Source organism: Hemibagrus wyckioides, linkage group LG14, assembly GCF_019097595.1.
Source record: "Hemibagrus wyckioides isolate EC202008001 linkage group LG14, SWU_Hwy_1.0, whole genome shotgun sequence".
NCBI lineage: Eukaryota > Metazoa > Chordata > Actinopteri > Siluriformes > Bagridae > Hemibagrus > Hemibagrus wyckioides.
In genome coordinates this window covers 16,775,286-16,789,236 of record NC_080723.1, presented here as the reverse complement: position 1 = coordinate 16,789,236, position 13,951 = coordinate 16,775,286, and the positions used below count along the sequence as shown (strand labels likewise).

General features: G+C 40.0%; 1 protein-coding gene across 3 annotated transcripts; it reads right to left on the bottom strand.

Moving 5' to 3' along the window:
* Positions 1 to 279: 279 nt before the first annotated feature.
* On the bottom strand, positions 280 to 13,835 carry hmgxb3 (HMG box domain containing 3). Of its 3 annotated transcripts, XM_058408258.1 has the most exons (21): positions 13,632 to 13,835; positions 11,549 to 11,701; positions 10,457 to 10,631; positions 9,895 to 10,365; positions 9,489 to 9,587; positions 9,153 to 9,284; positions 8,198 to 8,529; positions 7,982 to 8,073; positions 7,795 to 7,878; positions 6,905 to 6,993; positions 6,116 to 6,214; positions 5,886 to 6,026; positions 4,767 to 5,110; positions 4,409 to 4,539; positions 4,185 to 4,316; positions 3,704 to 3,888; positions 3,381 to 3,600; positions 2,734 to 2,867; positions 2,450 to 2,569; positions 1,654 to 1,863; positions 280 to 837 (listed from the first exon to the last, which is right to left on the bottom strand). In XM_058408258.1, exons 2-21 carry the CDS (start codon positions 11,686 to 11,688, stop codon positions 280 to 282), a joined length of 3,888 nt encoding a protein of 1,295 aa, XP_058264241.1. In that variant the 5' UTR covers positions 11,689 to 11,701; positions 13,632 to 13,835. The 3 variants fall into 3 exon arrangements, with proteins under 3 accessions (XP_058264241.1, XP_058264242.1, XP_058264243.1); XM_058408259.1 differs by lacking the exon at positions 13,632 to 13,835 and having other exon boundaries at positions 10,457 to 10,651; positions 11,549 to 11,689; XM_058408260.1 differs by lacking the exons at positions 11,549 to 11,701; positions 13,632 to 13,835 and having other exon boundaries at positions 10,233 to 10,365; positions 10,457 to 10,620.
* Positions 13,836 to 13,951: the final 116 nt, after the last annotated feature.

The following is a 13,951-nucleotide window of genomic DNA, read 5'->3' as shown; positions in this document are numbered from 1 at the left end:
CAGCAACGTAAAAAAAAAAAGGGTTAAACCTGATAAATAATCTACAATGTTATAAATATGTGGAAATATGGACAAATCACAGTTAATAAAGTTGTTAATTCTTACTCTGAGTGGTTATCTTAAACAGGAAAATGACCACAGTTTGGTTGTTAACACACATAATTAGCAATAAATACTATCATTTCATATTACAACCTATTATGTGCACCTTGCACAGTGTCCTCTTGTAGATTCTGTTATAGATCTCACAGTGTTTGAATATGGTCTGCTCTTCCTCCGTCATTCTAGTACCACATCATCCACGGCAACAGCGTCTGCATCTCCCTCGGTCTCTTCTTCCTCTCCCACGTGCTCCCTCTCCTCATCTTCTCTGTTGAGCTGTGCCACTCCGAGTCTGTATAGTGCATCACGGATCATCACCACCTCGCCTTGCTGGCACACCCTCAGCACCTCAGCCATCTGCTGGCTCACGACGTCTCGGCTGCTCAGGAAGTCCACTAGCCGGTTGTAGAGGTAGTAGTGCGCTGCGTTGTTGAACACGAGCATCCTTTGCTTTCCTTTTACCTCAGACTCGCTCTCGTTCTCTTCTAACCCACTGCTTATGGATGAAACCAGACTGGAGTAAGACTGCAGCTCCTTACAAAGAGTCATGGCACGGTGAGGGTCTGAGGAAGAAGAGGAGGAGGAGGAGGAAGAAGAGGAGGAGATGGGTGGATCTCCAGGATGCACTATATAGCGCAAAGGAGACTTGGTGTGAGGGTGAACACGGGAGTTGGAGTCCACAGAGGAGAGGTCCATATTGTACTGCTGGTCCTGGAGCTCAGGACAGGAGACGTACTGAGAAAGGAAGAGAAGAAGAGGATGAACGTGTGTGTGTGTGTATTTAGGCCTCATTCTAATTAAACCTTTTTTTTTCTATTTCCAACTAATGTTTAGCCATAGCTGTGACGCAACAGTGTACATTGTACCTTTCAAAAGCAGAACATTATCCCTTTCTCACAAACTCTATGCGTGGGATACAAAAAAAGGAAGCAAGACGTGCTTATTTTCTGGAAAACGTAACCTGTCCCTTTCTGTATTTAGTATCCAGTTCTTATAATATCCTACAAGGCCATTGTTGATCTTTTGCCAATGCACACTGCTGACCATCACCCCAAATCCTACCCACACAATTAGATCCTCTGGTATCAGTGACGGCTTTGCCTTATAGCTCCCAAACTTTGGAATTCACAGTGACCTCACCACAGATTCAGATTTAGAAGATGAAGATTTATTTGCATCTGGCTTCCCATTCTGTGTATATGGTGGGGACTCGGAGCACAAGGCAGGGGACACCCAGGACAGGGTCACAGGGAACAATCGCACATGTACACTCATACACACCCATTCGCACACTATGGACAATTTGACAATTAATACATGTTTCTAATTTACAGAATGTCACGCTGTGTACTAAACCACATTGATGACTGCACTGAAGATCTCGGTGAGGAATATATTTACAGAAAGGGATTCGAATGAAAACTCCAGTGAAAAAGTTGTTTTCCTGGGCAATTAATTTAAATAAGTCACTTTGCAATCAAAGATGCACACAGTTGTTGCAAAAAACTATTACCAAGATAAAAAGTGCATGAAAGAAGAAACCGTGCGGACCTCTGCAGGAGTCATGGGATCGGAGAAGCAGCCCTGGTTCCTCCCCCACATCTGAGACGCCAGCTCTGGGTATAGTGCTTCTGCACACAGCGCCACCTTCTGTGCACAGTCTGCTACGTACACCGGTGGCCAGAAACGAGAAGACACCAGCAGATCTACATGATCACGGGCACTTTCTCCACGCACCAGGTACTTCGAGCCACACACGACCTGACACAGTTAGAGACTTTTTACACTGTGGACTTTTGCAAATGGTTAAAAAAAAGAATCTATAGTGTATGTGTGATTTCCATGAACAAGAATATATTTGAGATGTGTATAAATTAGATAAAAGATAAATAAGAGTTTTAATGCATCAGGAATTCAACCAAATTCCATAGAATGTGTTATTTTGCTTTTCAACCAAAGCTTACAGTTAAAAGATGCAGCGAAAGGACTATTTCTATTGAATATTATAAATGCAATAATAAATACAGTAAATGATTCATTAACCACTGGGTTTTGTTATATAGTTTTATAAAATCAAGTGCATGCATTACAGTAAATTTATCTCAGTTAAAAATATTCTTATGCATGAGGTGAAGCACATACTGTATCTCTACCTACTAATGGTGTTATTCATGATAAAAATCACACTACATTGTAGCATAGTGCTTTATTAACATCTGCCATTAAAATACCATTATAAGTGAGTTTAATGTAAAATGGTTTTATGGGTTTTCTTAATGCAGGGGAAACAGGTTGAAATATTTTTCTCTGTGCATATTCTCTACAGAGGAGAGAGAATAGTGTTTACCTGGTGAGGGCACACCTTGCTGAGTTTTCCTGCAGTGAGGTGTTCAGCAGGTTGTGGGGCTGCTGAAAAGCCATTCTGTACTTGTGTGTACAGCAAACACACAGCCACCATCAACTCATCCTGCAGCAAAATACAAAAATAGTCCAACACTGTTATTCTGTTGCTAAGGAAATAACTAGTTCAACAGAAACCAACGTGCAGACAGTTTATTATGAAGACAAACAAGCACGGATACATAGAAATGGTGATTTGCACATGTGCACTGTGTGTGTGTGTGTGTTTACCTTTGTGCTGTTTGGTGCTGAAGGTACCCCACATTGCTCAAGTATGGACAATAGCTCCTCCTCAGTGTGCTGGTCCATCTGCTCTGGTCTTAGCTGACCATCAAGGATTAAACGCATTAACCTGCCCAAGTCTCCTATGAAGACAACAGACAGACAGACAGACACACACACACACACACACACAGAGACACAGAGACACAGAGACACAGACAAAAACATTATATGAGGCAGCGGTGGTTATGGCTCTAAGTTGTTGATCGGAGGATCGGGGTTCAAGCCCCAGCATCACCAAGCTCCACTGTTGGGCAATTGAACAAGGCCCTTAACCCTCCCTGCTGAAGAAACACTGTATCATAGCTGCCCCTGCGCTCTGACCCCAACTGCCTCAGCTGGGATATGTGAAGAAATTAAGTCCGCTTTATTGTATGTGTGGGGATAAAGGATAAAGGCTTCTTGTCCTCTCTTCTTCTTCATAATGTTATAATTAACTATAATATACTGATATTATTCATTATTCAACAAATGCACACTCAGAACAAGTAGTAATGCATGTAACATTTAGAAGAAGGCTACAATATGGATGATACTGATATTTGGGTCATGCAATCACAACATTTCACTGTAAACTGATTTGAAAGCTACTCCACCTGTGTGTTCCGTGTTGGTGGTGATCTTGTCCTTCTCTGTGTTAATGACAATAGAGCTCCTCATCAGCGGGGGAAAGAAGGGAGCGATGATGGAGGCATCAAAGCGTGTGATGGAGATACTGGAAGGAAAGATTGCCTGCTCCAGGGCTTCGCTCTCCATTGCCAGCCAGAACTCCTCCACCTGTACCTCGTCTGAGGCCTGGAACTCTGGCCAAGTGAACTTCAGAGAGAGGACAGACATGATGCTCATACCCTTACCCAAGGGTTTCTTACAACGGTCATTTTCCAAGACAATGATGGAGTGAGAGAGAATGTTCTTTTACCTCCACGTTTTTGAGCTGTAGGACGCTGTTTGTATTGCGTCGTGCGATTTCCATTTTAGGGGCGATGCCACAAATTCCACAGATCATGTCGTTGAAATCACGCACTGTCAGACACTCAAATGCCCAGTAACCACTGCACAATAACTCCTGCAAGCGGGTCTGTTCATCTGGACTTAACACACAACCTGAGGGAAAGAATTAGGGAAAAAACCCCAGTGAAGAATCAAGAGCAATGGAGTAATCAAGGAATTATATCAGGAAAGAAGAAATCAAGAGAGAAATGAGTACTAATTAAAATACATAATTATTAATTTAATTGTTTTTGTATTTATTTTCTGTTTCTGGATCAGCTATAATTCAAATAGTTTCTTTTGGAATGAATAAATTATTTCAGCTTGATATCAGTTATGAGCAATTTAGTCACATTGGGGACCAATTTTTTAATACTGTACATATATACAGATACAAAAAGCACACATACCCGATGGACTGTGTGTGTTGTTGATTATATCGAGGGCTGCGAGTGAAGGGTCCTGTCCCTGTTTGATCTGACCCCGGATATTAAAGAACAAGTCCAAGCTCACCAGCAGCTGGTTGCCCACATTAAACAAACCTGAGACACATATAAATACTTCAGTTGTGCCAACTGAATAAGTTTCTGGCTAAGGAAAGCGTGCGTGTGTGTGTGTGTATGTGTGTGTGTACCTGGGTAGAGGCTGGTGAAGCTGTGTACAGCCAGGCATTGTGAGTTCAGACACACCTTCAACTGCAGAGAGACCGGCTGCAGTAGAAACTCTGTCACTAACCAACATTGCTGCTGCCCTGCTATAGAACAACTACACACACACACACACACACGTCAGTGCTACTCTGCTCTTTGGTCAAGTTTTATTTTGGTGATATTTGTTTAAAAAAAGGAAAATGCTTCATTTCACTACAAAAAAAATGTAATAAGTATTGAGCATTTTCCAAACAACGCATCAGACGTTTTCTTAAACATGATCATTTTAGTGACAGATTATAAGCAGTCATTGGTTCATTGCTGGGCTCAACACACACTCACCTCTCTGCTCCTCTGTAAAGAGGATAGTGACACAGACTGCAGTGAGTGGCTGTCGGCTCATAGAAGCTCGGCCATCCTTCCTGAGGTGAAACACAATGCTCCTCCCTCTCTCCGTCCTTCTCGCCATCCTTCTCACCGTCTTCTTCTTCTCTCTTCCTGTGCGCTTGGTTGAGGTTGTGGATGTGTGCGAGGATTTCCTGGAGCTCGGCTTCGTTCTCAGGGAACTGCAGGCTATGTTTAAGCAGCGTCACAGTGGACTGACGCTGGAGCTCTCTCTGGCTTGGGGTCAAAGGTTGCGATGGATCCAACAGGAGCGTGGACATATCTACCGGCTCAGGAGACGACTGTATGAAAGCAAACACACTTATCAATTGTATTCATTAAGATGACTTAAATATTAATTCCCTAAACAGTCAGTGGCAGTGCTTTTTAATAATAATAATAATAATAATAATAATAATACATAAGTAAACTAAATGTATTTATAAACAAAAACTTTTAAAATACACATTATAAAAGCAAAACCATTATCTAAAATATTCAAATGAAATAATTTGAATTTATTTGGTAATTATACTTATACTTAGTTAAAAATACTTTATAATCAAATGTACCAAAATACAGTAATTTTATTTCTTTATAATTAAATAACGTATAATTATTATAGCTATAAATAATTATAATGTTAAAATAAGCTACTTATAATTAGTTAGTTAACTATTTATAAAGTTAATATACTTCATCTTAGATATTAGAATTTTTTAACACAATTTTTTATTTAACTTTCCATTTATACATTGCTTGTTTAAATAGGTTGTCAATTTATTAATGATTGTAGAATTTTTAATAAACTTTTTTAATAGTACATTGCTTAATCTTTTATATCTAGAGCACTTTGAGACTTAAAATAAAAATGATTAAATAAAAAAAACAGACATTTATAATGATTATTAATATTTAGCTATTATATGTCAACTTTTACCTCTAATCTCACTATTTATCAATGTGTAACATTTTAGGACATTAATTACAGCAAAGATCAGATCACCCTGGCTTTCTTAAAAGAAAAAATAGAACATCTTTGCCTTGATAAATCAGCTACATGAGATAGTAACTCACAGGGACTTTCTTGGCTGCTTTGGTGGCGAGTTCGCAGCCACAGTTGGGGCAATACTGCGGTTTGTGTCTGTTCTTATAGACGTAATCACAGGAGGGGTTTTTACATCTGCCCCTGCCACGTGCTGTGGACAAGCCTAGAGCCTGTGGAAGCAAAGGAAAACCCAACAAATAAAGATGCAGAGGACATGATATGATTCCTGTCTTTTAATATGTCTGAATAAAACACAAACCAGTGAAGAGCCTGAGTTTTTCTTCAAAGGCACCATAGACAGGATCTTCACTCCACTGTCGGTCACTACGTACTGGCTGCTGTTGATTGCAGGTGGATTCTAGGACACAAGAGAAACAAGGAATAAGTTGTAGCATGTGCACCAAAATATTGTAGAAATGGAAATGTGATTTGAACGACGTGATCAGTATAATCCTGAGAAAAAACAAACAGTTCTAATGTATTTCTCCCCCTCCTAACTCATCTGTATTTTTTCTTTAGACCCCAGCTCTCTGATGTCCATCAGCCTTTTTTCCTTAATTCATTTACCAATAACAGTCCAGTGGTATCAGTATAAGTAGTTATGAACACATCTGTTATATTTTATTATTACTTAATGAAAATATGTTTAAATCGTAATCATGTTTGTTCATTCGCACATTTTCAGGAAGGTCAAGATTAAGTCAAGATGGACCTGAAGCCTGATCGCAAGAACACTAAGCACAAGGCAGAAATACCCCCTGGATGAGATACCAGCATACCAGACACACACACACAAACACACACAATTTGTATGCTAATTCACACCTATGGGTCATTTAACATAGTCAATCCATCTTATTGGATAATCTGTGGAGGAAATCAAGAACCAGACAGAAACCTGTGCTCAGTATGCTCACGAGCTCAGGGTCAGTGTGGAGAACTACCCTGGCTGAGGAATGAAGGAACGGCTATAACTCCGACTCCCACATATTAAAGAAAGGCTTGAGAGACACAAGGAGCTAAATTATTAGTGCTAAGCTTCTCTCACCTGCTCTAAGGCACTGGGAGAAACCGAGTGTCCCAGCTGCTTCAGTGTGCTCGGTTTCAGGCTCAAAATCCTCTCACTTTGTGGCTTAACTATGGAAACCCAAGAAGTTGTAATTAGAAATCTAAACCGTCGATAGATTAATTCCAATTTAATACAATTTTAAAGTAAAAAAAAAATTCTCCAACACGAAGGAAGTGTGTAACATTCTGTATAAAGGAAGTGAGTTTAACATCAAACATCACTCATGATTTAGCATGAAAATCATACACTTGCCTTGTGTTCAACTCAAATAGAGTACTGTGGTTCTGCGGGGTTTCCCCCAGAACAACACTTCTAGCTATAAAATTGATGTGGGAATATTTTTCCCTCTGTGACTTATTCAATTCCATTTTATTTGTATAGTGCTTTTAGAAATGAACATTGTTTCAAAGCAGATATATAAATATTATGAAGTTACCAAAAAGTTCAGTTTATATTTATCTCTAATGAGCAAGCTTGGATTATGATTGGACTGGATTCTGGATCTTGGATTATGTTTTAATGATTAACTTGGATGTGTACATTAGCAGTGATTAGGATGATGAACTGTATATATAAAAGTATATAAATGTTCTCGATTCAGTCTGCTACTGTTTTAAAACTGTTTATGAAGAAATTGTATTATTGAGCCAGTTGACATTTTTAGGTGATTGATGACTTAGACAGCTTGCATGAAGCTAAAGCTCCAGTGGAAAACCAGAAAAACCCAAACCCATCATGATGTTGCCACAAAAACCACCAAACATCATGGAGGAACAGCTACATTCAGTGTAAAGAAGGAATTTGTGTAGATTTTGGTTTACAATTAATATTAATAAAATGCAGTGGTATAACATTTTTGTAATTGTTACCTGTTCTAGTGAGCTTTGTGTCACCTTTAATCTTATTTGGAGGCACTGCTATCCATTGAACAACAGCTGGTTGAACTGGAATACCTGTTAAAGAAGATTCAGCAGAAAATACCATTACAATCCCGCTGAGTACCAAACTATATATGGGGTGTATATATATATGGGGTAAAAATGTAATCATCCCTACTTGGGGTAGAAGGTGCAGGGAGAATGGCCCGAATGCGCCGTTTCTGACCCGTGTCTTTGCTAATGACTCGGACACGTCCACCGCTTAACCCACTGCACATTAAAATAAAATGTTCCACTAGTTACAGAACAGTACGACTAATTCTGTATTTGCAGAACAATTCTTTGAAAAAGATTCACAATATAGAACAACAGAACAATATTCGCATCTGCTCACATGACAGCTGTCGATCCTGACAGGTGAAAAGCTTCGGGATTTTTCTCAAAAGCGCCACCGGCTGGTTGATAAACTGTAACTACGCCCATCTTTTCTTTCTTCCAGGGTCCAGGAGCATTTTCAGGTGCTGCAGAGTCATCAGGGTGAACTTTAGGATTTAGTTTGTCGTTTTTGTTCTTGGGAGCTTGTGTTTGTCCTGTGATCGTGTCTGATGGCTTTACGGTGCTCTGAATAGCCACTTTAGACGCCGCTGCAGTGGAACTGGAACCATCAGTCTGAGCTTTTCGGTTTTGTTGAGATGGACTGGAAGCAGGTCCTGATTTTTTGGCTGCCTGAAAATGAAGACATAAAATCTTTAAGCAAAAATCTCATGTTTAGGAGGAAAACATTATGTGGAAAACAGGCAGGATGATTATTATGAACTCATATAACCACAATTAAAGCATTTTATACTGCAGCACTGCTAAACTCTCAGTACTATTTCATTAGCATGTCATTTATTTTCTATATTTTCTATAGTATTGCCAACTGCAGGGCAAATCAGGATTATATTGTATTTACTTGTCCTATCATGTTATTTTTTTCCAGAATAACACTAATATACAGGGATTTGGTTGCCAGATGCTCAGATTATCAGAAATTGGTCAAACTGTAAAATATTCAGCTACTGGTTAGCTGTACTAACAATGTTTCAAGTGCCATTTCTTTGTCATAAAGCTGTATAAACTTTATCAGTATGTATAGATGACAACATAGAAGAGCTAACAATCTTAACATTTTCAAGCAGTTAGTGCTTGGCCCCCTAATAAACAGATAAATAATATGCTGTGTCATTGGCAATTCTGCTTCAGCTCAAGACTGCATTATGTTTTATATCATATATATTAAACAATGTGTTATAAACCTCATTCATTCAACCTAATACAAATAAGCAGCATAAGATAGATTGACTCACGGATGGAACCCATTTTCCACCGAGATGCTGTCCACAGTCAGGGCACCGGGGTGGTTTATGACGAGTCACGTAGGTGAAAGAGCATCCAGGAGTGCTACAATAGCCTCGACCCCTCCTAGTGTACTTTATGGACTGCAACCAGAGTTCAGTGTCACTACAGTCAATGAATCAGAGCTTACAACGATGGATCTAAGTGTCCAGGGATTTAAACAGTATACAATGCTAAATATGACTGTGTGTGCAGACTGATAGTATCATAATTATAAGTATAAACATGCTTAAAATAACTAAACTATTATAAGAATAGAGCTAGAAGCATTAAGAAATACTACTGACGAGTTTAAAGGAGGGTTTAGGCTCTGGTTTGGCATGGTTCACCAACGGGAGCATCATTACTGGACTGACTGAAGGGAGGACTTTGTTTTCTACCAGCTCCTAAAAAATACAAAACAGAAATCAATAAATCAACACATAATAATATTATGTATATTATATATTCAAAACGTACAGAATTGAGTGTATAATGGTGATATTTATTTTGTACAATAACAATATTTATAAGTTGCGAGTGCTGTTTTATCACTACTAGAAAATAAAAATGAATTGCAGACAGACAGACAGACAGACATACAGACAGATAGATGGATAGAGCCATCTTCATAATTTCTGTCCCCAACACTGACCTAGTTGTTCATGCTAAATAAATGTCAGATTAGAAAGAAAGCCAGGATGACACTCTTACATTACTTGGTATGATGGCTACCAAATGAGTAGCCTCTGCTTTGACCTGTGAAACTGCAGCCACACCCTCAAACCCCTCCTCCACTTCCATGTCATAAGCTCTGCCAAAAGCCCTGTTTGATGCCCCACTTCCATCCTCCTTCACCACCAGGCTGGTGGACTGGGGTCTCTGCTGTGAGAAGCTCAGAAATCTACCCGTTGAGGTGGAACACTGTGGCAGGATTCCTTGAAGTGCTACGGATCTACTCAAAGGCACAACTGTGTCTTCAGTGAGAGGCTCTACAGTGACACACTGCTCCACTAGTTCCACCTCACTACCCAGAGTCAGAGGGGAATCACCGTCCATGCAGATGTCCACAGAAGCACCGGGTCTATCCTCCCCCACAGAGGTCTTTGGAAGCAGAATGTAGTCGGTTCTCGGCAGAATTCTACGGAAGCCTGGGATGTCTTGAGAAGTGGATGACTGTGTGGTCTGTTGAAAGTCAGAGAATGTGCATTCAGGTGCCATTTGTTTTTTTAATAACTGCATTAATCTTTGGTTAAAAAAAATCTTCTTGACTTACTGGGTCCAGGCCATCTTTCTCCATCTTGGCCCTCTCCAAGTAATATCCTTTATCAGCTACATTGAGCCTCTTCCAGCTGTCGCTGATGCGCTTATTGATCTCAGACTGGGGCATGTCGGGATGCTCTTGCTGTAACCTCTGATGCACGTCAAAGTAATACAGCAGGTAGGCAGACCTACAGAGAACAGGCAATGTCTAGTAGCAGACAGCCAAAGTGATTCGGCTGAAGAGCAAGAGATGTTTCAATCACCTTAAAGGAACACTCCAGCAGTTTTCAACCTAATCCCAGTCTAATGCACCTGTAGAATATGTGGTATTATCTCGATACACTTTCCTGTACTAGAAAAAGTTCAGCAAGCTTGTTTACTCTCAGCTCACCTACTGGACATTTAAGGGCAGTTGTTGAAACTGAAAGTTTTTCTCAAACAAGTTCATGAATTCTTTAGCCAAAGATAATTAGATTTTTTTCAGTTGGAAGGATTTTTGGTTATGTGTCTACCCATGCACATTTCCACCCATGCATCCATTTTCCATATCATTATCCTATATAGGGTCATGGTAACCTGAAGTCTATTACAGGGGACCTAGGGCTCAAAGTGAAGGACACCCTGGATGGGCACATCACAGAACAGTACGGAAAATTTAGCTAATCAATGGAATGTCAATCTTTGGACTGGGGAATGAAACTGGAGTACATGGAAGAAACTCCACACACACAAGGCAGAAGTAGGAATAAAACCCACAACCTGGAGGGGTGAGGCAAATGTGCTAGCCATTAAGCCACCATGCCCCCTCAAGGTACTCTTGTAAACATCAAAGTGCTTGATGCAGTGTTAATGCCACAGAAACTTCCAGAAAGCATCAGCAACTTGAACTGCTTTTTATGGTGTTGCTCCAGTTTTTGAAAGTTCGATAAACAGTTTTGGTATTATTCTCTCAAAGATTTTAATTACTAGATAAACGTTCTAAACATTTACTGATTCATCAACTGGCCTTAAGTTGTAACACACTGGAGAATTCCTTTAACATACTATAGACATTTTAAAATATCTAGCTCAGCTGAAAAAGAGGATCAAGTTGCTGAAGATTTACCTGGGTTTTTTGGGTTTCTCTGCATGTTCTGCTGTGCCTTTAGTCCTTCTCTTCTTCTTAGATGAAGTGAGGTCCACAAGCATACAACAGCTCTCCACCTCCTCCTCCTTCACATCAGTCTCCTCACATATGGCCTCCATCACTGGAAAAGTTCTATACAAATAGAAGAAGCAACTCAGACGAAAATAAAATATGTGTAACAGAGTTTAGGGAACAGTTTCAGTAGTCAAGAAGGTTTCAGCTCCAATTTAGATAATGTGATTTGGCAGTTAAATGTAACTTCATTTCAAGAGTTTAAGATCATATGCCATTTTGCCACCATGGCAAGAACGATAATGACAAATCAGAGATCATTCAAAATAATCTACAGCCTCATAATTTGGTAAATCACAATTTGGAAAGAAATAGTCAGGGCCTGTAATGTACAATGAGGATGGAGACAACCATGTGTGTCTACATCATTTCAAATCAGACACCGGGTTTTCAGCCGGGTTCATATCTAAATTTATCTAAAGACTGCAATGGATAAAAAATGTGATTGGCTTCTGTTGTCATTTCTGTCTTGCCTTATATTGTTATTAGTATTCAGAAAATTGAAAATGAAATATGTTGTAAGCAAGAACAACAAGTAAACCACAGGTAAAACATGTTTTAGAAAAGTGCCTGAACAATCAAGGGATAGTCAGAAAAGTGAACAGTGTTCAGGGAGACACAAAGACAAAAATGTGCAGACTAACATTTTACTGCCAATGAGCTGCTAATGAAGAGCAACACCCATACACCGATCAGGCATAACATTATTACCATCTGCCTAATATTGTGTTGGTCCCCCTTTTTACTGCCAAAACAGCCCTGACCCGTCATGCACTGTGTATTCTGACACCTTTCTATCAGAACCAGCATTAACTTCTTCAGCAGTTTGAGCAACAGTAGCTCGTCTGTTGGATCAGCTCACACTGGCCAACCTTCATTCCCCACGTGCATCAATGGGCCTTGGCCGCCCATGACCCTGTCGCCGGTTCACCACTGTTCCTTGCTTGGACCACTTTTGATAGATACTGACCACTGCAGACCGGAAACACCCCACAAGAGCTGCAGTTTTGGAAATGCTCTGATCCAGTCGTCTAACCATCACAATTTGGCCCTTGTCAAACTCGCCCGAATCCTTACGTTTGCCCATTATTCCTGCTTCTAACGCATCAACTTTGAGGATAAAATCATATTCACATGCTGCCTAATATATCCCACCCGCTAACAGGTACCATGATGAGGAGATAATCAGTGTTATTCATTTCACCTCTCACTGCTCATAATATTATGCCTGATTGGTGTATGTTGCCCGTAAACATTATAGGGAGCATTTGATTGGATGAACGGATGAACTGGGTTATCAGAAATGTGAATAATTTTCCTGGAAGTGAACAAAAAGGGTACGGGTATTTTAGGGTATTTTATTTTGCATATTCAAAACTTTTTTTTCTTTTTTTCCTTGACAAAACTATAGTATCAGTGTCATTAACATTAAGGGCCGGGTGCAAAACAGGTAGTTTTTCTATTTCTGGGGTATTCAAGAAGATGAAGAACAGATGTTTTTAACTCCAAAAATACCTGACCTAACTAATGATTGGGTGGAGAACTGAAAAACATGAACACTGCAGTAGTTTGTCTGAAGGTGAGAAAGTCTAGGATCATGAGGCATGTAAGACCATTAAAGACTTTTGGACAGTAATACAGATCAGATGCTACAGATTTAAATGATATTACACCGGGTTTCTTTTCTAATTATTACTACAAACACGCCTCAAAGTGACTCCTTATCAGTCCACTCTATCAACCTGGTATGTAGGCAAAGCGCCTGTGCACAGATATAACCCCACCCGAGCGAGAACTGGCCAAACCCAAATAACACCCTTGCTCCCTACATCACTGCACTACACGCGTTGTGACCTACCGGCTTCTGAGCACTACCTAGTGCACTACAGATCCATCAGAAGGCTATTCGGAATTCAGCCCTGCTGAGCCGCCATACTGACTCTTTGCAACACGAGTTGTCCAATGAGCGAGGGTCTTGTTGCAACCTTACCTCTATCGTGCCGAGAATTCTTTCCAATTCTTTTATATCACATTATAAATCTCCCCGCAATGTTTCATCATCTCGGGAAAACACGCTGCATATCAAAATAAGCGATCTACTTCAAAAACCACCCGGGTTTTTCAAATACGGAGAAAGACGCATTTTCAGATCTTTCCGTCACCCAGGTTTCATTAAAAATGGCGCAGTGTTGCTAAGGTGTACAACCAATCCGGTGACGCGATGAATAAATAACAGCCAATCAGAAGCGAGCTTTTAAACACGTGGATGTTTTGTTAGTTGTGTGACAGAAACGAACAAAATCTATCTTC